A 26,917-nucleotide genomic window follows, 5' to 3' on the forward strand; every position below is an offset into this window, starting at 1 on the left:
ACAAATATGGAATTAAGTGGGCAGATAGATGGAGAGAGTTAGGAGGCGCTGGCTCGGAGATCCAAACGGATAACATCTCGGATCATTTCATCTCCCAACGAACCAACCCGCCCTTGTCTCCGCCTCTTCCTCTCTTTCTTTTCTGTCAGTCAGTAGCTCTGTCTGTTTGGTGTTTGGTGAGCCTACTCTTCTACTCCAAGCAAACCGATTCCTCTCCTTTTCTTATAATTACACGGCTAATTCTCGCCACACTGAGCTTGTTCCTGCTTCGTTTTGTTCCTTGTTGCAGATCTTCGAGGATCAAAAATGGCCCGCAAGAAGATCAGGGAGTACGATTCCAAGAGGCTTCTGAAAGAGCACCTCAAACGCCTCGCCAACATCCATCTCCAGATCTGCTCTGCTCAGGTTCTTTTTTTTCTTCCTCTGATTCCGTCTTCCTTCGATCCTTCTTCTGTGCGGAAGTTTCTATGTCCTTCTCTTCCTACTCCGTTTTCATCATCCTTTTACCTATTCTTGCTCAGCAGCTGATATGTATATGTATATATCGAAATCATTGTTCGAACATCGCTAGGATTATTTTAATACGCGTCGCTTTAACTATTTCAATTATTTGCATGTCGGAAGGAATCGTTTGGAAATTCGAGGAACTGAATCGGATTCTGAACACTCTGCTGTTTGCTTTTAGGTGACAGAATCTACTGATTTCACTGAGTTGACCAACAAAGAACCCTGGCTTTCATCCACCAGATTGGTTGTGAAGCCCGATATGTTGTTTGGGAAGCGTGGAAAGAGTGGCTTGGTTGCATTAAATTTGGATCTTGCTCAAGTTGCTGAATTCGTCAAAGCACGCCTTGGCGTTGAGGTTCACATACCAATCTTACCTTCAAGTGTTTCTCACCATTTTACTCATTCATGACTTGAATCCTTAGTTTTTTTTTTTTTTTTTTCTTTTGTTAGGTTGAAATGGGTGGGTGTAAAGCTCCTATAACCACATTCATTGTTGAACCTTTCGTCCCCCACGAACAGGAGTATTACCTTTCAATAGTCTCTGAGAGGCTTGGTTCAATCATTAGCTTTTCAGAATGTGGAGGTATTGAAATTGAAGAGAATTGGGATAAGGTTTGTTGTCCATTGTTTTTGTTGTTTCTTCTGATTCCATTCCTTCATCATTTCTTGAATATATGATCACTTAAAAAGCTGACATGTATTTCATCTGTGGTTTCTGCAGGTTAAGACCATTTTCCTTCCAACTGAGAAACCTATGACCCAGGAGACATGTGCGCCATTGATAGCTACACTCCCTTTGGAAGTGAGTTTCATTAGTATTTTCCAAGTTGTTTATTTCCTTCTAAAGTTTAGTGCCATCTGTTTAGAATTTATTCTTCTATCTTTCAGATCTATTTTTGGTGATTGTAACTTGCAACATATATCTATTACTGGTTTTAATCTTTTTTGCTGCATTGCGTTGTATTTTTCTAGCTGGTGCTCATTCTGTTTATGCATCATGTAGGTTCGCGGGAAGATTGGTGACTTCATCATGGGTGTCTTCTCTGTCTTTCAGGGTACTTACCATTCATGGTTTCAGATTCAAGGCTCCTTGTTTCATTCACCTGATTCGAAGAAATATCTTAAATGCCAGATTGTTAAATCATAAACATGTTAAATAACTGTCACTATGATCTTTGAATTCATCATCTCTTTTATATGAGACAGAGGTTTCTATTTTTACAGTATTCTTTGCTTTTGTCAATTATTTTTAATTCTTTACATCATTGTATTGTTCTAAACCTACCTTGTGTTAGTATCTATGCTGATCTTTTCTGTTGGCTGCAGATCTTGACTTCAGCTTTCTGGAGATGAATCCATTTACACTGGTGAACGGGGAACCATACCCACTGGATATGAGGGGAGAGCTGGATGACACTGCTGCATTTAAGAACTTCAAGAAGTAAGTTTCTTTTCAGGGCAAGTTCAATAGCTGTATATCTCCTCTGCATAAATATAACTCCCAAGGAGTGTTTTTACATCCAAAACAACTTGATGCATGCAGGTGGGGTGACATAGAGTTCCCTCTGCCTTTTGGAAGAGTCATGAGCCCCACAGAAGGATTTATTCATTCCTTGGATGAAAAGGTATCTCCATGCTTGTTATACCTCATGTTTCAGTGTAGAATTTGTCTCCACATGGTTGAAGGACTTTTTTTTTAATCACAATCTTTACTTAACGTTGCAGACGAGCGCATCTCTGAAATTCACTGTCTTGAATCCAAAAGGGCGTATCTGGACAATGGTTGCCGGAGGTGGTGCTAGTGTCATATATGCTGATACTGTAAGTGATCTGATCACTTTGTGTTTTACATTTTTCTTTCCATTGACCTTATCTTTGTCTCATGTTTGTCTGTAAAATGATTTAATACTGATAATAAGCACGTTTAGTATCATTTGATGCTATTCTTTGGACTTATTTCTGTTTATTTAACCAGGTTGGAGATTTAGGTTATGCATCGGAACTCGGCAACTATGCAGAGTATAGTGGAGCTCCAAATGAGGAGGAGGTCTTGCAATATGCAAGAGTTGTTGTTGATGTAAGAAACTATGACTGGTTTAAGCTTTCTTATACAAAATAAGCAATTTCCATCAAATTAGAGCTGTTCTGGAGCAATTTATTCATTTAGCATGTCGCAGTGTGCCACTGCAAACCCTGATGGTCGTAAGAGAGCCCTTCTCATTGGAGGTGGCATTGCTAACTTCACTGATGTTGCTGCTACTTTCAATGGAATTATTCGAGCATTGAGAGAGAAGGTATATTTTAGCTGAAGTCAATTAAACTTTAGTTAAACGGTTGCATTTCGCCTATATTGTTGCAGTCTAATCCTTTATCCACCCTCTCACTCAGGAAGCCAAGTTAAAAGCAGCAAGAATGCACGTCTATGTTCGAAGAGGTGGTCCAAACTATCAGACTGGTTTGGCAAGGATGCGTACACTTGGAGAGGAACTGGGAGTACCTCTTGAGGTATGAGATGACAGTGTGCTTTTGCAAAAATGGTTCCATAATATTTGATATAGTGAAGCAATACTGATTATTCATGCTGTGGTTCGACGAAACGAACAGTGTTACCACTTGACAAGGTTACTCTTTCCTGTTACAGGTTTATGGGCCTGAGGCCACAATGACTGGCATATGCAAGGAGGCAATAGATTGCATTATGTCAGAAGCATAGACACGGTATTCATTTTTGTGCCGATACAATTTGGTAATCTTCCTTGAAGGAGGCATAAGCTGGACGGTGCTGTTGTAGACTTTTCCATTATTGAAAAATTTTGAAAGTAGTGTGCAATAAGCATGAAACTTTTGGTCTTTCAGCAATCCTTTTATGTGTTTGTTGGTACTCTGGTCTTTTTGAGAGAGAAGTGTTTATAATGGTTATGCTTCTTCTCATCTGTTGGAAGAATTATTGGATCAAAATGAGAAATGCAATTCCATTATCTTTATTTATTTTTAGAAATTTCACCATTGAAATTTGAAAGGACATTGGATTCATCTCATCACACTGTCCTTTACAAAGGATGTGTTGTAGTTGTCGCTTCCTGACAATATATTTCACGTTCCGGTGCTTCGGCTTAATGGGCTTATGATTGCAGATTGGTGGGTCCACTCTGTTGTGCTTGCCCTGCTCCTCCATCCTCTCCTCTCCTCTCCTCTGTAACACTCTTTCCATTTTGGGTGCGCCTCCGCTTGTTTCTTTGACTCCTGGCTCTGTGTGGAGAAAGTATATTATTATTTCCTTTATTTTTTTAATTTAAAATATTGATTTTGTTAGTAAATTTTAAAGCAAAATATATTGTTATCTTCAACTTTTGATTATAATTATATAAGAGTGCATTAATTTTCAAAACAATTTTTTTACTTCAAACGTGACAATGTTAATACTTTAAAATGAAATATCTAAAATGTTCTTTTTCGTTTGTCTTTTTTTTTTTTTTTTTTTTTCTCTCAAGCCGGTTGATAGCACTCAACCGACCATCCCGTGACTGGATCTGGTAGTAAAATGCTAGATCCGGCACAAACTCCCTTGGGGAGCACTCAGTAATGCTCCTTTGGCCTGGGGAGCACTTGGCTCCCTAGTGCTTCCTTAGAGAGCGTCTATTGATGTCAGCCGTAGAGTGATTGGTCGATGAACAATAAAAGATATTTTTTTTTAATAAGAGAGAAAAAAAATTTAAAAATTTAAAAATAAAAAATTATAATTTATATAATGATAATTTTTAAAACTAATAAAAAGTAAAATTATTTAAAAAAAATTATCACGTTATCAAACTAATGAAAATATTAACGTTTGATTAACCGCATGATTAATGTGTTCAATGAAATATATTATTTGAGATAGAGTGTTTATTTTAAAAATTAATAAATTCACATGTAATTATGGTCAAAAATTAAAATTTCAGTATATTTTACAAATTTTATTGGATAAACATGAACTCTTGACCAAAGTTGCTTTACTTGCTCTGCTACTTATTTGTTCCATGCTCGATCATTTTGTTTGTGTTGCACCATATAATGTCTCTGTCCAATACCAAACAGATGCGGCTAATATTTGAAACCAAACAGCAGAAAGTAGGAATTTGAAGTGATCAGGTTGCAAGGTTGAGCACAATTATCATGTTGTTTTTAATCCGAGTTGGCACTTTTGAATTTAACGTACCTAAACCCAAGATAGAACAGATAAAGTTGAGACTGATGGTCACGGGGGGCCTAACTCCAAAGCAGGCATAGTCAAGGTCTTGCTACAGCCTGCGTGCAGCCATGCACGCACGTTTTTAGATTTTGCAAAGCAAACCCAACACGCCATCTTCAGGTTTATCCCCATCTATAAAGGCACAACCATCATCAAACTTTTCTCTCCATCTCCATTTACTTTGTCTGGTGAAAAAATGCAGACCTTAAACTCCTCCTGCTTCTGCTTCACCACTTTCTTTCTTGCTATATTCTTGACGATTTCATTTTCATCAGCAACGCTTAAGGTTGGGTTCTATCAATCAAGCTGCCCTTCTGCAGAGGCTGCCGTGAGAAAAGCTGTGGACAAGGCTGTGTCCAGGAACCCTGGCATGGCTGCTGCCCTCATCAGGATGCATTTCCATGATTGTTTTGTGAGGGTATATACATATATTTATGCTCATTTTTGATCCTTTCCATTTTCAACTTAGATGAGGGTATATATAAACTATGGTCCGGGGCGAGGCTCGAACTCGCGACCTTCGGCTCATAAGACCAAATATATTTTAGAAAATTAAATGTTTATTAGATTAAAAAAGTATTACTCTTTGTATTTATGGCGTGATCAATCATAATTTTTTAATATTATATCTGTTTCCAGGGCTGTGATGCTTCTGTCCTTTTGGATTCAACGCCAGGCAGACCATCAGAGAAGGAGCATCCTGCTAACAATCCAAGCTTGAGAGGCTTCGAAGTGATTGATCAAGCTAAGGCTGAAATTGAAGCACAATGTCCCCGGACAGTCTCATGTGCAGATATCCTTGCATTTGCTGCTCGTGACAGTGCCTATAAAGTTGGTGGTATTAAATATGCAGTGCCTTCAGGACGTCGGGATGGAAGAGTTTCACTGCGAGATGAGGGGTTCGGGAACCTCCCCCCACCTTTCTTCAACGCCAAGCAACTTGAGGATAACTTTGCTCGAAAGGGCCTTAACCTTGATGAAATGGTCACACTTTCTGGGGCACATTCCATTGGCGTGTCACACTGTTCGTCTTTCTCTAATCGTTTATTCTCTTTCAACGCAACTCACCTACAAGACCCTTCATTGGATCCTGAATTCGCTAGGCAACTGAGGAAGAGGTGCCCCGCACCTGGATCCAGCCGTGACCCTACCGTGCCACTCGATGTTCTTTCACCACACAGGCTAGACAACAAGTACTATGAAGTTTTGAAGAATCACCATGGCTTGTTAACATCTGATCAAACTCTTCTAAGCAGTCGTGCAACGGCAAAAATAGTAAGGGAGAATGCGAGGCATGGAAAAGCGTGGGCCAAGAAGTTTACTGCAGCAATGGTGAAGATGGGCTATATTGATGTGCTCACAGGGTCAAAGGGTGAGATCAGGAAGAATTGCAGGGTTGTGAACTAAAAATTGTCTGTGTGGCTTATTAAGGTGGAGTGATTCTGGAGTTGTCTTAATTATTACAGTCTTTTGTCTTTTTTGAATCTTTTCAAGATTACGTGTTTCATTCTGTTAAGTGTAAAACTGTTTGAAAGTCATCTTTATTCTTTCAAAGTGTAAATTTTTAAGTCTTTGATGTGGAAATTCTGTCATGCATAGAAGAAATGGAATAAACTAATAGTTTGTCAAGTTCAACATTTTGATACTCTGATTGATTGTATAAAGTCAAAAGAAATTAGAAACTGATAGGTTGATCACAATCATTCGAGCCTGTTTCGAGGAATGGTTTTCTCCTACCACAAAAAGGCTGCTTTAAGTCTCCAAAAGGTATGCAAAAGTTTGGCAAATGAGTAGGCCTACCAGCACCAATCCGGCATGCAAATAGGGAGAAAAAACAAAAAAGAAAAGAGAGAAGCAGAAGAGAAAATTTCATGCTAATAACAGCAACTTTGGGCCCGGGCTTGCGATGGAATGGACTTACTGGATGAATATGGTTGGTGGTTGGAGCCTTGGAACGTGAATATTAAACGTGCTCCTCTCCATAGGCATGTTAACATCACCTGGCACCCTCCAAAAAATGATGAGTTGAAATTCAATGATGATGGCTCAGCCAAAAGTAAACCAGGACCCACGGGCTGCTAGGGTAGGGTGTTCTTCGAAACTCAGAGGAATATGTGACAGGTATAATTTTTGGTCCGCTAGGCATACAGGGCTCTAAATATGCAGAGATAATAGCCATCAAACAGGCTCTGTTGAATGCACCTTACTTCGCCCTATGCAGGTAATCATCAGCTTGTTGTGGCCATTGATTCTATTGTAGCACTTACTTGGGTGGAGAAGGTGAACCATAGACCCTGGAATATCTGACATATTTTTAATGAGATAGACATGCCTAGGCTGGCCCTTGGAAGAGTGGTATTCCAACATACTCTGTGTGAGGGGAACTCGTTTGTAGACAAAAAGCGAGCTTTTGCAGCCATGCTTGTCAAACATGGAATTGATTGTGAGCCTATGTTTACAGCATGGTGGTATTTCTTAGCAATTTATACTTCTTTATGTATGTCTTTACTTCACACGTTTCTGATATTGTAATGCTTAGCCTAGAATTGTGGTTTGCTTAGTACCAGTTATTTGTCTTTGTTTTACTGGTATTGCCTACACGCACTCTAGTTGTACCCTGGTTGTATCCGAGAGAGATTACTGTACTCTTACTGCTTTAAGCAGCTAATTAATGAAACCACTTTACTGGCTAAGAAAACAAAAATAGCAGCAGCTTTGCAACGCAGCATAAAGTTAAAAACTAAGTTAGGTGTGGCTATTTGTACAGGCTGGAAGATCAGGCCCTGTACCAGAAATTTAACTAGTAGACGTTCAATACTTGAGCTAAATATTCAAAAGTGAAGTTGGGTTATATTACCACAGAAATTATACAGTAACTGACATCAACCACTCTATTGATGGACTACAGATCAACCTTCTCACGAGTAAAATGCATTTCTGAAACTTTCGTAACCTCTTTGAGTTATATATATATATATATATGTATATGCAGAAAATAATGAATATACACTTCCAAGAACTAGCTCATGCTCAAGTCTGTTAGAGGAAAAAGCATTACAAAGCAAGAGAGGACGCAATAAACAGGAAATGCCTTTACAGGAAAGAAACATATGACAGTGTTCAAAGATTTTAAGGCTTAGCAGGCCTAGAAATGTCTTGTTAGGTAAGGACATAATAAATTCAACAACAACACCATAAATCCACCTTAAATGCCATCCAGGGTGGTGAATTGGTGATCTTGATCAGAACAATGGGACTCGATGGGTTAAAAAGACAGCTATGCCCAAAGCATTAGCCTGCTCCAATTCTGTCAGATGGTAGCAAACATTTCTAACTTGGACTGCCTCACTGCCCTTTTATTGTCGAATTGAACCACTTAGCAGCATCAGACTAGTGGCATCTTTGATACACAGTGGGTATTGTACGCTTTTAAATCTTTTAGAATTAGCAGTAGCTAGAACAATCTTCCAGCAAGAAAAAGATGCTAGTTGATAGGATTTACTGTTGGTTCATGTGCGCTTGTTTAAGTCGTTTCAGGTCCAATTGAACCTTGGGTGAAAAATGGCAGCATTGACTTAAATGCCTTAATTAACTGTATCATTTAGTGACCACAACGTAATTTCCCATGAAAAACTACCTCTTTATGCGGAGTAAGAAATGGTAGGCACGCATTAGTATTTAAACTGAAACTTTGGTACTATATAAAGATGGCCAGGGATGGCCACTTTTCTCCCATTCTAACCAATTACAAGCGGCGAGTGAGAGAGCTGCGGCTGCTAAGGTGTTGAGAACGGTTTCATAATGGAGAGAGTTGCAAAGATGCTGTTGATCTCTATCCTTGTCCTGGTGGTCCTCGCCTCAAATGCTGAAGGAAGAAGGCTCAAGGAGGAAGAAGTTGACCACCCTCAGAACTTCCTTGGAGGCTTTGGTACAAGTGGTGGGTTCGTTCCGACCCCTGGTGGAGGTGTTGGCTTTGGTCTTGGGCCATCAGTGTTTTGTGCCTTCCCTGGGACCGGATGTGTTCGTGTCCAGCCTACTATCCCTGGTGGCACCACAGGCACAGGCACAGGCACTGGCACTGGCACTGGCACTGGCACGCCACCATGATAGCTGCTCGGTGCTGTTGTTTCAAGTTTTTTAGGGCTTTGACTTTGAGTCAGTTTCAGTTATGGAGTTTTGGAGGTTTCCATTCAAGCTGTTGTTATGTTTTGGTGTTTTCCAGTGTGCGTGTGTAGGATTGGTATCTGTAGAACAATGTGTGTGTCTACTAGTAGCACCTTCCATGTTTCGGTAACTGCCAATGGCCATCCTTCAAGCTTGACTATAGGCTTTACCAGAACATTAAGGTTCCAGGTTCAGGTTTTGAATCTATTATTGCAATGTAAATAAGGCAATCTATTTGCTTAATATAATTTCTGATGCAAGGTTTGTTCAAACTTTCCACCCCCGCCTCCGATCTCTGAAGGTTTTAATAGGAAGGAAGGGATCATTCAATTGCAAAGATGAAACAATTGAAACGAGGTTCCTACAGACATTTTTTTTTTGTTTCCAACAATCACCCTGTTACCTGTTAGTGTAAGTAGAGGTTTCTGAATACTGTAATACAAGGTCCAACAAGCAGTTAATGCTCATTGAAACTTTCAGGCTTTCAGCAGCCCAAAAGTCTGCAGGACGCTGCAGGAAAGCAACAAGTCTAGTTTTATCACTTGAGGAATCTAAAACTAGAGTTTTATGGGTGAAACCCCATTTCTCTCTCACTTGGGACGTGCCATTTTCCCACAGAAATCACAAACAGGGATCGAAGATTGAACCACCCAACCGATCATAACCCTTTCGTTTTGCCTTTGCCAGCTATAATATTGTTAAAGATGAGCCATGTCTGAACTAATTAAGAAGAAGACAATTGAGCCGTGGCTGCCCTGCTGGATAGGGAATCAGGGAGAATGAATTGCCTACATCTGGCGTTGGCAACCTTTGGATTTTGAGCAGATGGTTTGGATTGGAGCCCACCAACGGATATGATGGCCTACTTCTACTGTCTGGGCAATTTGTGTACTTTGGTTTGGTTTGTAAAAAGGTTGTTAAGACAGAACAAGGTCAATGTCAAGGCCCACGGGAGATCCATGTTTCTAGGACTCTGTTACTATTCCTTCCTTGCTTGATCAGGCTTTTGTCCTTGTGGGCATTTTTTTTTTGACAAAAAATTAAGATAAAATTTAAATTTTTATAAAATGAATAAGACATAATATTTAAATTTTTTTTATATTTTTATTTTAAATTTAATAATTATTATATTTTTATTTTGAGTTAAATAAATTTTTATATTTTTATTTTGAATTAAATAAATTTTTATAATTAATGATTGATTTAGTCAAAATGTTATTTATTATTTTATATTATATAATATTAATATGATATTATTATAACATTTTAACATGTTATAATAAAAGATGATATAGTATATTGATATGATTATATTACTTTATTTATTTTTTATGTCAATATTACAGCTGATAAACATAAAATGATAACGAGTATTTTGATGATTAATAATTCGTTAATTATTAATTATAAAATTTTATTTAATTTAAAATAAAAAAAATTTAATTGAATATAATAAAAAAATAAAAATTTATTTAAATTTGTAAAAATAATTTAAAGACTTTTTGAACATTAAATTAATGAATATTTAATATTTTTTAATATAAAAATTAAAATATTAAACAGGGTTGCTGTGACCTTGATTAGATCAATGGTTTTAATTTTGACCAAAACCCGGCGTATAGTTCCCGTTTACTTGGACAGACCCTTTGTTTCCTTTTCTGTTTGGTTAGTGAGAAAATAAAAACTCAACGCTTTTCTGTCATTCGTACGAGAAAAATTTTCAGAAACAGATACAGAAAGGTAAGAAAACGCTGTCTCCTCACTTCGCCATGAATTTTTTAATTGCATTTTTCGTTTTCCCTCTCTTTAGAATTCTGATTCTTTGGGGATCTGTTCTTCTTATATCTAATCTATCTTCCTTTTTTCTGTTCAATTAAGACGTCATTGATTATTGCAAAGATTATGAATTTGGATGTGTATTCTTTTGTTTTTTTTTTAAATTTTTATTTTTTGATGATTCTGTGAGTAGACTGTGGAGGGACTGATCAGACATTTCTTATTATTGCAATTTTGCTTACATTTATAGATTTATGAGCTTTTCACTGATTCTTTTTTCTTTTGTTATATTTTGAGCTCAATTTGGATGGAATTTTACTTGCATTGCCACCTTATGTGAATTACAGTCTAAATTTTTAAAAATGTTGAATCAAAATATAGTTTCAGCTTAAAGTTTGAAGATTAAAGTCTTACTGAAAGTGGTCTGATACTGTTACTGTTTGTTGAAGTATGCGTTGCTGTTTCATACAAGTTAGGGTTTTTAGCTTTATGTTGTGTTGTCAGTGCTAAAGTCATGTTGCAAATCCGTACAATAGTGTGAAGTTTCAAGCTAAATTTAGAGCCAAATAGATTTGAAATTGAACACTTGCATATGGGACTTGCCTTTTTTGCTTGGAAGTGATTGTGCGATAGGAAGAGAAAAAGATTGGTCTTTGCTACCTTAATGATGCTCTGATGGTGATCACAACATGATAACTTGATTTCGTCATGATAAAGGTGATTAGTAACTTATGGCTCCACTAAAGGGGGACATTGCGAGTGATTGAATTAGAAATGGATCCACCCTTTAACACCAAATTTTCTGTTATACAATGTAGCATAAATTGGTCATACTCTGAGCACAAATTTGTTTTGTTGGCAGGTTTTTCACATTTCTTTTGTTTGGTCAGATTCAGAGAGAAAATGGATGATGGCTGTGCTGTCTGTGCTGACACACTTGAATGGGTTGCATATGGGCCATGTGGCCATCGGGAAGTCTGCTCCACTTGTATCATTCGTCTACGCTTCATCTGCGATGATTGCCGATGCTGCCTTTGCAAGTCTGAATTGAAAACCATCTTTATAACCAAAGTTAGTCATTCTTTTCGGTTCTTAAAACTCGTATCTGATAATAGTGATTATTTTTGGTTTACTGGTTAGTTCGACCGTCTAAAAGATCTGTTTGGAGGCAACACCTCATCTTTCTTGGAAACAATTGTCAATTTTCTGGTGCTGCTGCCCATAATTGGCTTCTTTTCTCAGTCTTCTGCTTTGTTCTAACATTGAACTATATTTATGCTGCATGCTGAATTATGGAAATAATATTTGTTTAAGTTTATTTTTAATGATTTTCCAGGCTATGGGAGATTTTACGAAGGTGATAAATGACTTCTCAGCTTTTGCAGCTGATCCGATTGAGGGCCAAGTTGGGCCTTACTGGTATCATGAAGGGACACAAGCATACATTGATGATCTGGATCACTACAAGATGATAAAAGCCATGTGCAGGCTATCCTGTACTGTTTGCGATAAGAAGGATGAACAGCGGAATACTGGGTCTAAGAGGAGAGCAGAGTTCAAGAACATTGAGCACCTTAAGAGTCACTTGCTCAACCGGCATAGGCTGCTTATGTGCAGTCTGTGTTTGGAAGGTAGGAAGGTGAGATGCAGTTATGTGACATATTGAGTGATGAAATAAAATGGATGTGTTTCTTACTACAGGAATTGGAAACTATGCTAGAAGATTGTCATCAGGTGGCTTTCAGATTCAACATTACCTCTTGAATTCTAATTGATAACCTGCTAGAAATATTCTGTGGGAGGAGCAATAATTGAGTTTGATCTCTAAAGTTCTCCATTTTTTGTGATTGTTGATCTTTGTTTTTCGGCTTCTCATTTACCCCCTTGTTGGAAATTTCATTATATACATCCCCTGTTTGCTAGGATTCTCGTATCTTTCAAGAGGCATGAACAGTGATGGTTGCACAATGATGTATATGACATTATCTTCAATTTTTGAGACAGGTCTTTATGTGTGAGCAAAAGTTATATACTAGAGCACAACTAAAGCAGCATATAAAGACAGGTGACTCAGAGGTTGATGGCAGTGAAAGTGAAAGGGGAGGATTTATGGGACATCCTATGTGTGAATTCTGTCAAAATCCATTCTATGGGGAGAATGAACTATATTTGCATATGTCTACTGAACATTATACTTGCCACATATGCCAAAGGTAAGTCATACTAGTGGGATATAATAATAGTTCAGAGACTGCAATGTAGGTTTTCTAGTTCTTTGATACATCTAATTTTTATGGCTCAATGCAGGCGGCATCCAGGACGATATGAATATTATAGAAATTATGATGACATGGAGGTTAGTAGTCATTTTTTGTTTACCTTTCTTGTTGTAGTTTTTATTTTACGATTCTCCATAGCATCAGAAATTCTGCTGCAGATCCATTTTCGTCAAGAGCATCATTTATGTGAGGATGAGGCCTGTCTTGCCAAAAAATTTATTGTGTTTGCGACTGAATCTGAACTGAAGGTGACAGCGTGGCACAATTGTTATATTTGTGTACATTTTGCTCTTGTTTTAATTACAATGCATTTTTTTAAAAGAACAAAAAAATTTTCTGTAGAGGCATAATGCTGTTGAACATGGTGGGCGGCGCATGTCTCGGTCGAAGCGTAATGCTGCCCTGCAGGTGGGTTTGGATCCTTTGAATTCTCATTGATGTTAATTGAGTTGCTTCAATCCGTTAGGTCTTTAATACTTTTATTTTACACATTATGTTGGTCTGCTGCGTTTATTGCCATGTTCTGTTTTGAAATTTTTTTGCTCACTTCTAATCTTCCACTCTATATCAGTAAGATATTGTGGATTGCTACTACTTTCTTTTTCCATTATATCCAGATACCAATCAGTTTCCAGTACCGGCAGAGTTATGAACAAGATCATCGTGTAAGAAGACATGGTTCACAGTCTGATTCATCTGATAGTCAACTGTCATTGGCAATGCAAGCTAGTCTAGCGACAGCGAATGCTGAAAGTTTTCATTATACTTCAACAAGTGGCGAAGTGGTTGTCAATAACCAAGAGACTATTGGAATTGGCTCTATTGTTGGCCCTTTTGGGGCATTAGCTACATTGGACTCTGAGCCATCTTCAAGATATTGCCAGGCATTAGGAAACTCTAGGAATGGACCTCTTGAAGATTCATCCTTTCCTCCCCTTACTGCAGCATCAAATAGTAGTCAACAAAAACTTAGAAATGGTTCAGAAGGATCAGCTAGAAGCAGCATGGCTGCTTGCTTACGTCGCCGAAACAATGGGACTTTAACTGTTCCTAATACTGCTCAGGCTTGGCCTGTGACAAGTCTTCAACCTAACATGTCAGCTACTGGTTCTCACCAGTCCAGGCCTGCGATAAATTTCTCACATTTATCAACTAATTCATCTAGTTCTTTCAAAAGTAAGCACTCTAGAATTAAGGAATCTTTGCCATCTAGTCATGTAAGCTCTTCGCAGGGGACCTTTTTTGGACTTACAGCTAATTTTTCTAGCCTGTCCAGGAGTTTGGTTGGCACCAGTAAGGTCGGCCACTCTGCCATTGCCTCCACTCCAAATATTGTAGACGGGGGTTTTTTTGACAACTCCCTTTCTAATTTTCCTCCAGTTTCTTCTGCTCATGTTCCTAAGAATGCACCCACAAGTAGCCAGCCTTCACCTAAAGTGGAAGATGCTCAATCTGCTAACAAGGCTTTAGTGGAAAAGATCCGTGCTTCTTTCGAATTTGATAAGGACAAGTACTCTGCATTCAAAGGAATAACTGCTGAATATCGCCAGGGAGTTATTAACGCTGAGGAGTATCTTGCCTGCGTGCATCAGTTTGGTTTGTCACATCTTGTTCTTGATATAGCTAGGCTATGCCCCAATGTTCAGAAACAAAGAGAACTTGAGGAGGCATACAATTTTAACATGACAAGCAGCCGTTTCCACAAAAATGGTCCGAGCAATGATGGTGGTCAATCAAAAAATATAAAAAGGTCAAAGAAAGGAAAAGAAAAGTGTGAAGAAGATGGCATTAGTGGTTTAAAACATGCTTTGGCAGATGGTGTTTATAATGGGGAGAAAGTTTTGCAATTAAATCAGAAGCCTTATGTGGAAGAGGCAGAAGTCTTGCGGAAGGATGGACATCATGCTGCCAAAGGCAAATCAAAGGTTTTCGCTGATGAAGAGGCTAACCCACATTTCCCCCGTTATTCTCAAACGCTGCTGGGGAGTAAAAATGGTTCTCAGCCAGCTGCTGGTGGCTCGAATAAAAATCTGGCATCTGGAGGAGGGGGACATAAGCCACGGAAAAAGGCCTCCAAGTTCCTTAGAAACCGCCTTGGTGATGCTTCAGCTGCACAAGTTCCAGATGTCGGAGATTCTGATCCTGGTCCTGGTCAGATTGAAGAAAAAGCTGATGAAAATAGGGAACCACCTGAAGGATTGCCGGTTTGTGGTGTATGGCGAAATGGTGGGGGGCGGAGACTCATGGGAATGACCCAAAGAAAATGATACTGTCAGTAGAAGCTTGCTAGTTTGTGATCATTGCGTCCCCGGTAGTTTTTCTTCAAGATGTTAATGGTATTGTGGTGATGGCTTGGTAGGTGTGCATGCCCTCATTTTGTCCCACAAAATCCAACACTTTTGTATCAAGCTGATGAAAGTTGGGGAGATGTTACAAAAATTTTCCCTTCCGACTTTTTCTGCCTCTTAAATCGCCTATTTACAGTATTTGGATTATTTGAACAAAGTGATGAATGCGTATGGGGAAAATAAATCGCATTGATTAATTAAAAAATGAGACCCTGATGTTATTTTGTTCAAAAACATGGCAAACAAAAGTAAGACAAAGTTCCGGGATCTGATTTAAGAATAGAGCAGAAGTAGACATCTTCATGACATCATGCTCGAATTCAAGCATTCAAATTGGTAGAAATTAAGTGGTTACACTTGATCAAAAGGATCCAACCAGGCATTTTCATGTAAATTCAAAGGGGTTAGGTGTCATTGGGATCCTCCTCTTGTTGATTTTATGTGCAGTGCATGATGCCACAGCAGCTAATTTGTCACTGTCACTTTGTCAGTCGCCACACCTTTGCACCAACCACGTCACCTACCGCGTAAGACTGCCTCGTGTCAGTTCCTGGGTCGCTGCCCAGAACTGTAGCAGCTGATATCGTTCTCTGCACTGCAGGCTGTAGACCCTAATGGCAACTTGTGTCAGAAGACTGACTCTCAATTCTGAACCAACCCAACAGAGTGCTTTGGTTTTTTGCTTTGCTTTTGTTGTTTATGGATTCGTACTACCTAGTAACATGTTCCATTACAGGTACCAGTTATCACCACGTATGAATGATTTCTTTTCTCTCAATCAGAAGAAGGGAGAACCCGAGAAAGAGAATAAAATACTTTTTCGTATGACTAGACTAAACTTGCTCAGTTTGTTGCACACTTGCAGTTGCAGTGCATGCATATTGGAATTTGGGTGGCAATTGGCAAAGGCTGAGCCATTTTACCTGTCCAAAGCAGGGGCTTAGTTGGTGAAAAGCTCATGCAACCGGCTCTCCCGGTGACCCGCGGAGTTGAGTTGAGGAGCTCTGTCGCTCTCGGCCACCGACTCCAATGAATCCCACCCGTTGATCCACTGCCATCCAACAGCCACCATCTCACACTTCCAAACAACTGGACCCCACTTAGAAGAAGAAGAAGAATGCCATTAGTGTTTTGTTTTGTCTATAAATACAAGTCTCAAACGTAGCCTGTCTGTACCTGTGTTGAGTAATCACAACCTTAAGAGAGCCGTGCACTTTTTAAGGTCAGCATTATCAGATTTATCTCAACTTCATTTCTTTTGCTGGCTATTTTCAAAATTCAATCTTTTTTATCCCTTTTCTTTGTAAACTAATGAACTTTTTGCGTTTTGATGTATGGAATTATTCTGCGGTTTGGTCTCTTTTGGAGTAGCATTTGGATCCTGGTGTTTTCATAATGAGAACTCTAACTCGTTGTGATACAATCTCACTCTTGGGGCTAATATCATCTTTCTGCCTGATTTAATGTGAAATTCTGGGATTTGACAGATGACTTTATGCTAGTTTTTAGTGAATTACAATTCAGAATCTAGGCCTAAAAATTTGAATGTATGATTTGTATATTTTGTCTTCCTTTTTATTTATTTATTTTTAGATTCGTCTTGAGCCTTTTTGTTTCAATATTGTGTGCTCAACAGATTTAGAGACATGGACACCTTCCTATTTACGTCCGAGTCAGTGAATGAGGGTCACCCTGACAAGCTGTGCGATCAGGTTTCTGATGCAGTGCTTGATGCCTGCCTCGAACAGGACCCTGAAAGCAAAGTTGCGTGCGAGACTTGCACCAAGACCAATATGGTCATGGTTTTTGGGGAGATCACTACCAAAGCTAAGGTAGACTATGAGAAGATTGTGCGTGATACTTGCCGTAACATTGGATTTGTCTCCGATGATGTGGGTCTTGATGCTGACAAGTGCAAAGTCTTAGTTAACATCGAGCAGCAGAGCCCTGATATTGCTCAGGGTGTTCACGGTCATCTTACCAAGCGCCCTGAGGAGATTGGTGCTGGTGATCAGGGTCACATGTTTGGATATGCCACCGATGAGACCCCTGAGTTAATGCCACTTAGCCATGTCCTTGCAACCAAGCTTGGAGCCCGCCTCACTGAAGTTCGCAAAAATGGAATTTGCCCATGGTTGAGGCCTGATGGCAAAACTCAAGTCACTGTTGAGTATCAGAATGACAATGGTGCCATGGTTCCAATTCGTGTCCACACTGTTCTCATTTCCACACAGCATGATGAAACTGTCACTAATGATGAGATTGCTGCAGACCTCAAAGAGCATGTTATCAAGCCAGTCATCCCCGACAAGTACCTTGACGAGAAGACAATCTTCCATCTCAACCCATCAGGGCGTTTTGTCATCGGTGGTCCTCATGGTGACGCCGGTCTCACTGGCCGCAAAATCATCATAGACACCTATGGTGGTTGGGGAGCTCATGGTGGTGGTGCCTTCTCTGGCAAGGACCCTACTAAGGTAGACAGAAGTGGTGCCTACATTGTTAGGCAGGCTGCCAAGAGCATTGTGGCAAATGGTCTTGCTCGCAGGTGTATTGTACAGGTCTCATATGCAATTGGTGTGCCTGAACCATTGTCTGTGTTTGTTGACACATATGGGACTGGAAAGATCTCAGACAAGGAAATTCTGAAGATTGTGAAGGAAAACTTTGATTTCAGGCCCGGTATGATATCCATTAACTTGGATCTCAAGAGGGGTGGCAATGGCAGGTTCCTGAAGACTGCTGCATATGGACACTTTGGAAGAGATGATCCTGACTTCACATGGGAGGTAGTGAAGCCGCTTAAGTGGGAGAAACCTCAAGACTAAACTTTTCTTGATTTGTTCAATCAACAATGCGTTTATTCTTGGCAGCTGCTCTCTAAGTGATGTCTTGTTGGTCGTCTGTGTTTCTCCGAAATTGTCCTTCTTTGAGTTCCGTTTTACTCATTATTGTTTTTATATCATTTTTCCATATACAAAAGAATATATACAAGTACTCCCAAGTCTGAGTCGATGAAAATTTGTGGAGGAGCAGCCTGGTTGCCTGTATACCTGATGTGCTGAAAACATATGGATAGAATGCAAGAGATGATCTGCTGCGGAGCTGTTTTTTAATATATCGAATGCATTTGCTTTTTGAGACAATGAAATTTGATTATCGATTCCATTTGCTTCTTCTACTGCCAAGTTCGTTTAATGGAAGAGTCCTGACATTTGAATGAAGTTTCATTTTGGTAATAGATACAATCATGTTCTCTTTGCTAACTCTGCTAGAAAGTGAGAGAAACAGAAGCAAGGAAAGTTTATCATTGAGCTAGAAAGCGAAATTCACCTTCGCTCAAAATTTAGACGTGTAATGAAGAATGCAAAAAGAAAAGCAAAAATAAGGGGAAAAATGATCAGAAATATTGCTGTAATAGCTAGGCGGTCATGGTGAAACCCAAAATAATCTTCTAGCAAGGAAGCAACTGTCTTGGCTTTACCGAACACCATGATTTCATCATTCACATCTCCATACTGTGAAGTGAGCAAACAATTCAATGTCCAAGATGTAGGCATTAGGTAATACAACCAGATCCACCACTTTGGGATTTTCTGCAGAGGAAAGACCAGAGAGCCAGCCAAGTAAATATCTCATAGTAATTACTGTCATGTGTTTTACTGCCCTTTCTATGAGACTTGAGGGGATAAAAATGACTTACCAGAGGAGGAATCAGAAAGCCAGAGAAAAGATTGAGCATTGGGTAGAAGAAAGAGGATAATGCTCCAGCAATTGTGACATCTGGTGTCAATGAGACAAACAACATTCCAAAAAAGGTGAAGTAGAGCTGTGTGCAGAACATGGCATAGAAGTACCACAAAACCTTGTATGCTGATCCATAGTAGCCAATCATGGGGTACGTGATCATCTCAAACACAAGAGCTTGGATGAATAGATAGGGTACCTCAATTGTCACCTGCAAAATAACTTAAGGTCTGTCAAGAAATTCCAAAGACAAGCTACTCAACCAAAATGAGTTCATAGTACAACTTATGGTGTAAACTTAGGGTGGTCAGTTGGCAGCAGGAATGTACCTGTGCAAGTGCATAAGCCCAGGAAGAGTACATCCCTGCAAATCTTTCTCTATACATAACAACTCTCTCTGTGGCAACAGACGGTTGGACAGATGAGCTGCTATTCATCCCCAGAAAGACCACAGCAGAATACATTGAACCGAAAATATTGAACAAATTCTGCTGGTTATTTCTGGGGATTTAAAAAGGAAAACAAGATAGAAAAATTGAAGTTAGTTATCTGCAGATTTATAATTAAGGAAAAGTGAAGCCTATGTATAAGTATCCATGAAATGAATGATTCCTATGCCGGTTTGCCCCATTCTTACATTTTCTTTCCTTGGTTCCAAAATATTAATCCCAAAGCCAGAGATATTATAACAGTCTGCAGGAAACGTGTCAAGTTATATGCGGGGCTTCTCCAATAGGACAAGTTTAGTTTCCATAGACAAGATTTAAACTGGCCCCAGTAACTTTGTGAAAATTGGGTTGGAAAATGAAGATCTCTTGAACCAGGAGGTGGATTGCTCAACTGCCTCACAACGTCTTCATTGTTCCTACCAACAAAAAGAGAGAAAAGGAAGAAATGAAATATATAAGTCAATCCGCCAGTTTGTAAAGTTATTTATTTCATTCTAGAAACACTTGAGCTAAGGCAGCATCCTGCCAAGATGCTACTATACAGTCAATCTATACCAGGAGGTCTGCAAGTAGTTGAAATAATGCTTCAGGTATGAATTTCTACAACAATGGAGGGATTTGAACTCTTTGAAATGGAAAATGGTCTTGCCCTGTGCTTTTCAGACAGATATGACTGGTTTATGTCTTCCTCAGGTTGTCATTGGTGATGAATATGAGAGAAATGCATTTGAGGCACTAATAAATCATTCAACTTTGTAGAAATCACAATTAATTTACTACTGAGTAATTGAACTCACTCATACAAAGTAGAATTCTTGTAAATTTGTGCAAAATCAACTCCAAGTTCAGCCTCCACAGGTGGGGAGGTAACCTCTAGCATCCATGTTGCTGGATTACAATTGTCTTTGATCTTGGGCACTCCGGGAATACTCTGTCAGTAAGAATACAGAGAATGTAAGATCAAGGTCGATCAAGACCTGTTTGCTCGAAGCAATTAATACAGTTTGAACTAACCTCAAAATACTCTATAACTCTAAAAGAATGTTGTCCTAATGGACCAAAGTAGATCAAACTCCCACTGTTTTTCAGAAGAATCAACTGCAATGAAAGCAACAGGTATTGTTATGAAAGAACAACTAGAATGGTATATAAAAGAAAAAACACTCGTCCTTTTAAAATGGATATCTTCTCACAATAGCAGTTATACTATTACCTCATCAAATGCTTCAAATATATCAATGCTTGGTTGGTGGATTGTGCAAATAATTGTTCGACCTGTATCAGCTACATTCTTCACTGCACGCATGACAATGGCTGCTGCTCGTGCATCCAAGCTAGACGTAGGTTCATCCATGAAAATTATGGAAGGATTGGCAACGAGCTCCACCGCTATTGTAAGTCGCTTGCGCTGCTCAGTCGATAAACCTGAAAGACCAGGTATGCCAACCAAGGCATCCTTGACATCGTCCAGTTCAATAGTCTCAAGGACTTCTTTAACAAAGTCCTATAAAACCCACCAAAGCACCTTCATGATCACAAACTTATCTCAAATTTAGCTTTAGATGGAAAACATCAACTCTTATAATGGAGTCTTACAGCTTTAGTTTTCAAGTCAATATGAGGAGCCAGACGCAACCAAGCCGAAAATATTAAAGATTCTTGTACAGTGATTTGTGGAGAATGTATGTCATTTTGTTCACAATAACCAGATATCCTCGCAAATGTTTCTTGAACTTTAGGGTACCCACCAACCTTAATTTCTCCTTCTATGCAGCCTATAGTTTTTCTCCCTGCAAGAACATCCAGAAGGGTAGTTTTTCCTGCTCCACTGGCACCCATCAGTGCTGTTAGGACACCAGGCCTTAATGCTCCTGTAACATTTGAAAGGAGTTGCAGCTTTTTCTGAACATGTCCCTTTTTTCTCAGTTCCTAGGACCAACAAAACAGTGCATCAATGTTCAATGGTTCACGAAAAATGATTCATTGCCGAAGAAGAATGTGTCTGATTACCAGAGGGGTGTCCACATAGTATTGCACATCCTGAAATGTTAATGTCAAAGGTTCAAAAGGTAATACCATCCTGCCTGTGATGGAGACAAAGCAACCATAAATTATGATGAAAATGAGATAGGCAAGCACAATTATATGAAGAAAAACAAAGAAGAAAAAGAAGAAGACAACAAAACAACCTTTACTAGCTGGTTCCTTATTACTGGAATCCGAATGGCTTACTCCCTTCACCACACTTGCAACCCCATTAAAATCTACCTTCTGTATGTTGGAAAGCTTGTCCCGTGAAATAATAATGCGAGACGATCCAGGAGCTACATGTGTTTCAAGTTCCTCAATATTGAATACAAGAAAATTGGGGGGAAAAAAAGATAAAAAAAAACAAACTTACGCTTCAAGAAACTTAAGGCCAAGGTGAATCCGATGTTGTAAACTAAAGAAAAGCCAAACAATGCAGCGATTGATATCCAGAAAAAATATTCATCAAAGTATAATCCACGGCTCTCTAGTGTTGCTTGCCCTATTGTGGTGTTCATGGTTAGCATCTGCAAATTTGATAATCAATGGAGAAAAGAGTACACTTTCAGCTTCATTCAGCACTTAAAGTAAGCATCGTTTACAGGTTTACAAGTAATGCTAATTTTGCTAAGAGTTTTCACCAGAATGGAAGGTAGATGGGATTCATCATTTAGCTTAAAAATTTGGAAAAAAAAAAACACTATACTTGGAGAAACTGCAGGAGCACAATCTTTATGTGGCTGATGGAAGAAATCTTTTGGGAGGAAAGAGGTACACTGATTAAAGAAACCAATAACTTGTGTGCACTATTTACTTAACCTTTAACTGTCAAATTTTGGACCACTCATTCAATCTGATGCACTTCATGCTTGCTTCAACTATTGTACTAGCAAGAAATCTGTGAGAATTCCTCATTCTTTTGAAGAAGGCTGCTTAACTACCTGAACAATAACAAGCATTTAAACCAATAAATAGGAATCTCACCTGTTGCCATCTTGGAGCAAGAAATTCGTTTCCAGAAAGCCCTATTTCTGCATATGACATAGGAGAAACCCAGAAAAGCCACTTCATCCAACCTGGCCAGGATGCTGCAACCAATGAAACAGATTAATAAGTATGCATCCTTTTACAGGAATCATTTTACAATAAACTGAATAAAAAGGTATGAAGAACCCTACGCCGTGGAATGATGAAGCCACAGAATAACCAGTGTAGAAAAATTATTAGGCTAGAAGCTGCCACAGAAGTGTCAAAAGTCTGGAAGAGGGAGGCCACGAAACGGAACAAAGATATTCCTGATAACTGCACAGCAAAAAACATGATACACTGGCGGAAGAACCTGAAAAGAGGGCAAATGATCAACGTTTAGGCTCACCAACCAGAAGAATTAATATCTTGTTTGCTTAAGAATGAAATGAAAATTGTTTCTTCTTACTCTTTCTATTAGTATTATTATTTTTCCCCTCTGAAGGGGTTAGATTGCAAGACAAGAGTAGCCCTTCCCCTTGTTAAAAAGAAGATTCTATCTCAACTTCCTGATAACTATCAAGGCCACCAACTTTTAGCAGATAAATTAGTAGGCATTTCGTTCTTTTATATTTTTTCCCTTTCACTTCCTAGCTAGCTAGGATACAGTTTCCTGACAGACTACCACTTAATTTGTTTGTTCTGCTTACTCATTCCAAGAGAAACATAACCATGAAGTTTTAAGAAAGTCCTGATCTCATTCAGTACAATATTTCAAAATTTTCATGGAACTCACCTTGAAACCTCAGGAGTGTATCCTGTTACATAATAAGTGATAGATGTCCAAATCAGGGATTGCAGAAATGACATGGGAAGCTTCAAAATAGCGGCTGGAATTGAATAAGCCCAAGCTGGATAAAAGCATAACATTTTCTGCTTGTAAAACACTGGGAGTCTCGAAATCGTCATGAACACCTCAGGAAACTCATCCACCACAAGTATCATAAGAGTAAAAAACAGCTCGGCCAGGTAGTAATTTGCATGAAGAATGTCAATATCCATCCGTGACTTATAAAATACAGTCATTGTGATGCATGCTATGATGACAAGCTGACAAAAGAAGACAATTTTAATGATTAAGCGTGTTTAATTAATTACTGATTTCAGTTTCAGTACTTTCAGTCTTCTGTTCTATCAACATGTTCTTGAAGCTTGAAACTGTTTTAGCATGAACCTTCATTGATGAAAAAAGAAATGAAAGAGATTACATATTTACACAGAACGAGTCCTCACCTGAGTTATTTTGAACACGTAGAAAATTGAGTTCCTTCTCATAAGAAGAAGCTCCCTTGACATGCAAGCTTTGAAGATTTCCCATTTAGAAACGGAATACTCACTAAAGGAAAGAGCATCCTTATGTCCTTGGGACATGTCGTATGGGTTTAAGAGATCCTCATCTATGCTCTTCCCCAAGGGGGATGCCTTAAATTTCCTGACGAACATATCGACGGAAAAATAAGAGTAGGGTAGCTCAGTGCTGTACCAGTATTGTGCTTGATCTTTCTTTGATAAAACCTGCATAGTTCGAAGGCGAAATGCTTTTAATTTTGAAGAAGCAAGAGACTGCATTGCAGGGAATAGAAATAAACTGGATTAATTCACTTTCCTCCTGAAGGAAGTCTACGACCGCTTTCCTCTGAGGACACCTAAACCCACAGTTTTCAAAGAACTCAAGAATGTGATCGCGCGGTCCATGGTACAAAATTTTCCCTTCTGCCATCAAGATAATATCATCAAAGAGATCAAAAGTTTCCGGTGCAGGCTGAAGCAGTGAAACCAACAAAGTAGCATCTGTCATATGCACAAGCTGCTGAAGACAAGTAACAATCTGGAATGCAGTGGAACTGTCAAGGCCATTTGTTATTTCATCCATAAACAAAGTTTTTATGGGACCTACAACGATCTCGCCTGTATAATTTGAGATTGAAGTTTAAATCACAACTCACAGAAGATTTTTTTTTTTTTTTTTGTTGGATGAAATTGGTCAATGGCTATATATTATTTTGCTAAAGCTAAGTCACAACCTGTAGTCAATCTCTTCTTCTGACCGCCAGATATACCTCTTCTCAGGGCGTCACCGACAAATGTTTCAGCGCAACTGTCAAGTCCAAGGATCTGATAACAAGTGCAGGAAACAGTAGAAGTTTACGTATTATTAGGAGGAAGCACTGTTAACATTATGCATTCCCAAGGATAGTAGCGTGAGTAATTAAGCAGTGTTTAAGGATAATTACTTTTAATACGTAGTCAGTTTGAAGTTTCCCTTTTCGTCCTTTGACAGATGTTGCCTGTGAAAAGTGAAAATAAACCACGGTTCATTGATTTGACAGATGTGGGCAATAACTCGCCACGTGAATACGCACCTTCATGTAAGTATCAACATCTGGATCAGGAGCAATTCCTGCTTCCAACTCCCTTCTACTGACCTCCATCATGATGTCTTTAAAAGCAGTAGTTTAACTATCACTTTTGCAAGAAACTAAAAGTTATGATTAGCTAGGTTGAGCTTAGGGAAAACATGTGTACCTGCTCGGCTTCCTACACCCTGACAATGGGCTGAGAAATCAAGTGTTTCCCTCACTGTCATCTCAGAAATGTGCAGGTCATTTTGGCTTATGTATGCAGAAGTTTTCTGGGGGACAAACTCTTCTAGTTTGTATCCATTATAAGAAACTTCCCCGGTGACCTAGTGGAAGCCAACACAACCAACAGTCAACTTATCTAGCAGAAAAAAAATATATGGATATGTTCCATTATATTTGGAATTCATTTTAACGTTGCCAAAAATAAAATTTTATTGCATAGGTGATACCTTAAGCGATTGGTTTAGATTTCCGGAAAGCGCCTTTAACAGGGAGGTCTTCCCACACCCTGGAGGACCTAGGAGTAGAGTCATCCTGCCAGAAATTAGCTGATGGTACGTTAGCTACATTAGTTCTACTGTCAAATGGATGGTGTCCGTCACCAGAACCATTTGACCAGTTGAAACCTTAAGAAGAGATTTGTAACCTTCCAGGCTTTATGACGCCACTGACATCACTGATAAGGCATAGCTTTGCCTGGTGTGACTTTGAACCCATCAGTCTTGCTGCAGGGTGCTGCGAAACAACATCCAAATACAATATATATGTATATAAATCTTGAAAAACTAGTCTGGAAAACGCCACATCTCGATCGATGATATATAGATAATAGATATAGATATACTTACAGAAACCGGGCTTTTTAGGGAATTCCACAGTGTCGGTAGCGGCGTCCCATGAACTACATCACATTCTGCTTCCACACGGAGGTTTTTATATCTGACTTCCACTCTAGGCAGCTCGACACCAACTCTGCAGAACCCAGTTTAGCTCGGTTGGTCATGTAGGTAGCAGGCATGTGTATTATCAGTTTAGTAGCTACATGTGTCTGAGTTTGCAGCAGCTTACTAGCAGCTAGGACTAGGAGTATAGTATATGCTACTGGAAGAAGAAGAAGAAGAAGAAGAAGAAGAAGAAGAAGAAGAAGAAGACGAAGAAGAAAAAGAAAAAGTATATACAATTACCTGCCTTTGAAAAAAAGAAAAAGAATTACCTGTCTAGTCTTTTTCTGATGTTGTGCAACAAGTGAAGGTTATCCGTTTGAATGTTTCTGATGAGCTTATCTATGAAGACATGGCGTTCCTGAGGTCGAAGCCTGGTAGGATCCATTGCGACCCGCTTTCCTTCATCCCCTGGTTCTACATCAATACCTTCTCTTTCTGAGTCTACCATGGATGCCATTATGCCATGTGCTGCGCTACTTTTGGGTCTCCATTGATCCAGAGTTAGTGTCTCTATATATATTGTCAGCAATCAGCGGGGATTGACAAGACTTTGATAACCACCGGCAATTAAATATGAGACCGTCAGTCAGTTTTCAAGTTTCAACCATACATGAATTTTCAAAATCTTACAACTCAAGTCATGTGCCATGATTCGGTGTGGCTGTGTTGAGTATTGGATTGATTCAAAGTTGAATTTTTCCCATTTTGTTTCTAGCACTACTAACTTGTTTGTAAGCATAGAGTGGTTTCGTATCCAAGCGGAAGAGAGGAGAAGAGGTGTTGCTCTTGTTTAAGTATATATTGCGTGAAGCGGACATTAGTTTCAAGATCAATGGTCACGCATTTAAGGTGTGACTGTGACGACCTAACTACTACATACCACGTGTTATGAACTAGTAACATATTCTTTTGTATCTAAACTTGATAATCACCACCCGCTAACCAATCACGTATTTATTTTAAGTCAAATAATTATTTATAATATTAATGTGAAGGGTGAAAAATATCACATAATTATGTCATCATGTCAAATTAACGTATCACGTTATCATCAA

At 39.0% G+C, this 26,917-nt stretch overlaps 5 protein-coding genes across 11 annotated transcripts; 4 read left to right on the forward strand and 1 right to left on the reverse strand.

Moving 5' to 3' along the window:
- The first annotated feature begins 33 nt into the window (after positions 1-33).
- Positions 34-3,495, forward strand: ACLA-3 (ATP-citrate lyase A-3). The gene is made up of 13 exons (XM_007031173.3): positions 34-176; positions 290-405; positions 686-862; positions 958-1,119; positions 1,229-1,309; positions 1,511-1,562; positions 1,834-1,948; positions 2,051-2,132; positions 2,233-2,328; positions 2,483-2,584; positions 2,685-2,801; positions 2,896-3,012; positions 3,149-3,495. The coding sequence occupies exons 2-13, from the start codon at positions 307-309 to the stop codon at positions 3,218-3,220; spliced, it is 1,272 nt and encodes a 423-aa protein (XP_007031235.1). The 5' UTR covers positions 34-176; positions 290-306; the 3' UTR covers positions 3,221-3,495.
- A 1,430-nt stretch (positions 3,496-4,925) lies between these two features.
- On the forward strand, positions 4,926-6,373 carry LOC18600622 (peroxidase 5-like). Its single transcript, XM_007031174.3, has 2 exons — positions 4,926-5,156; positions 5,378-6,373. The coding sequence occupies exons 1-2, from the start codon at positions 4,935-4,937 to the stop codon at positions 6,143-6,145; spliced, it is 990 nt and encodes a 329-aa protein (XP_007031236.3). The 5' UTR covers positions 4,926-4,934; the 3' UTR covers positions 6,146-6,373.
- A 4,114-nt stretch (positions 6,374-10,487) lies between these two features.
- Positions 10,488-15,411, forward strand: LOC18600624 (uncharacterized). 7 transcript variants are annotated; one of them, XM_088806286.1, is made up of 8 exons: positions 10,489-10,642; positions 11,541-11,749; positions 12,015-12,317; positions 12,683-12,891; positions 12,986-13,034; positions 13,116-13,205; positions 13,300-13,365; positions 13,575-15,411. In XM_088806286.1, the coding sequence occupies exons 2-8, from the start codon at positions 11,582-11,584 to the stop codon at positions 15,222-15,224; spliced, it is 2,535 nt and encodes an 844-aa protein (XP_088662412.1). In that variant the 5' UTR covers positions 10,489-10,642; positions 11,541-11,581; the 3' UTR covers positions 15,225-15,411. The 7 variants fall into 7 exon arrangements, with proteins under 7 accessions (XP_088662410.1, XP_088662412.1, XP_088662411.1 ...); XM_088806284.1 differs by having other exon boundaries at positions 10,488-10,642; positions 12,986-13,205; XM_088806285.1 differs by having other exon boundaries at positions 11,569-11,749; positions 12,986-13,205.
- A 962-nt stretch (positions 15,412-16,373) lies between these two features.
- LOC18600625 (S-adenosylmethionine synthase 1) lies at positions 16,374-18,529 on the forward strand. The gene is made up of 2 exons (XM_018121316.2): positions 16,374-16,527; positions 16,942-18,529. The coding sequence occupies exon 2, from the start codon at positions 16,952-16,954 to the stop codon at positions 18,131-18,133; it is 1,182 nt and encodes a 393-aa protein (XP_017976805.1). The 5' UTR covers positions 16,374-16,527; positions 16,942-16,951; the 3' UTR covers positions 18,134-18,529.
- LOC18600626 (pleiotropic drug resistance protein 3-like) lies at positions 18,499-26,627 on the reverse strand. The gene is made up of 24 exons (XM_088806283.1): positions 26,132-26,627; positions 25,767-25,890; positions 25,565-25,653; positions 25,368-25,452; positions 25,082-25,241; positions 24,919-24,995; positions 24,790-24,843; positions 24,580-24,670; positions 24,161-24,463; positions 23,789-24,069; positions 23,292-23,605; positions 22,708-22,868; positions 22,514-22,617; positions 21,903-22,056; positions 21,691-21,825; positions 21,512-21,585; positions 21,098-21,430; positions 20,715-21,005; positions 20,516-20,599; positions 20,299-20,432; positions 19,690-19,917; positions 19,382-19,553; positions 19,009-19,263; positions 18,499-18,901 (listed from the first exon to the last, which is right to left on the reverse strand). Exons 1-24 carry the CDS (start codon positions 26,317-26,319, stop codon positions 18,635-18,637), a joined length of 4,158 nt encoding a protein of 1,385 aa, XP_088662409.1. The 5' UTR covers positions 26,320-26,627; the 3' UTR covers positions 18,499-18,634.
- Positions 26,628-26,917: the final 290 nt, after the last annotated feature.

Source organism: Theobroma cacao, chromosome 5 (genome assembly GCF_053813885.1).
Source record: "Theobroma cacao isolate CCN51 chromosome 5, ASM5381388v1, whole genome shotgun sequence".
In the NCBI taxonomy this organism is placed as follows: Eukaryota; Viridiplantae; Streptophyta; class Magnoliopsida; order Malvales; family Malvaceae; genus Theobroma; species Theobroma cacao.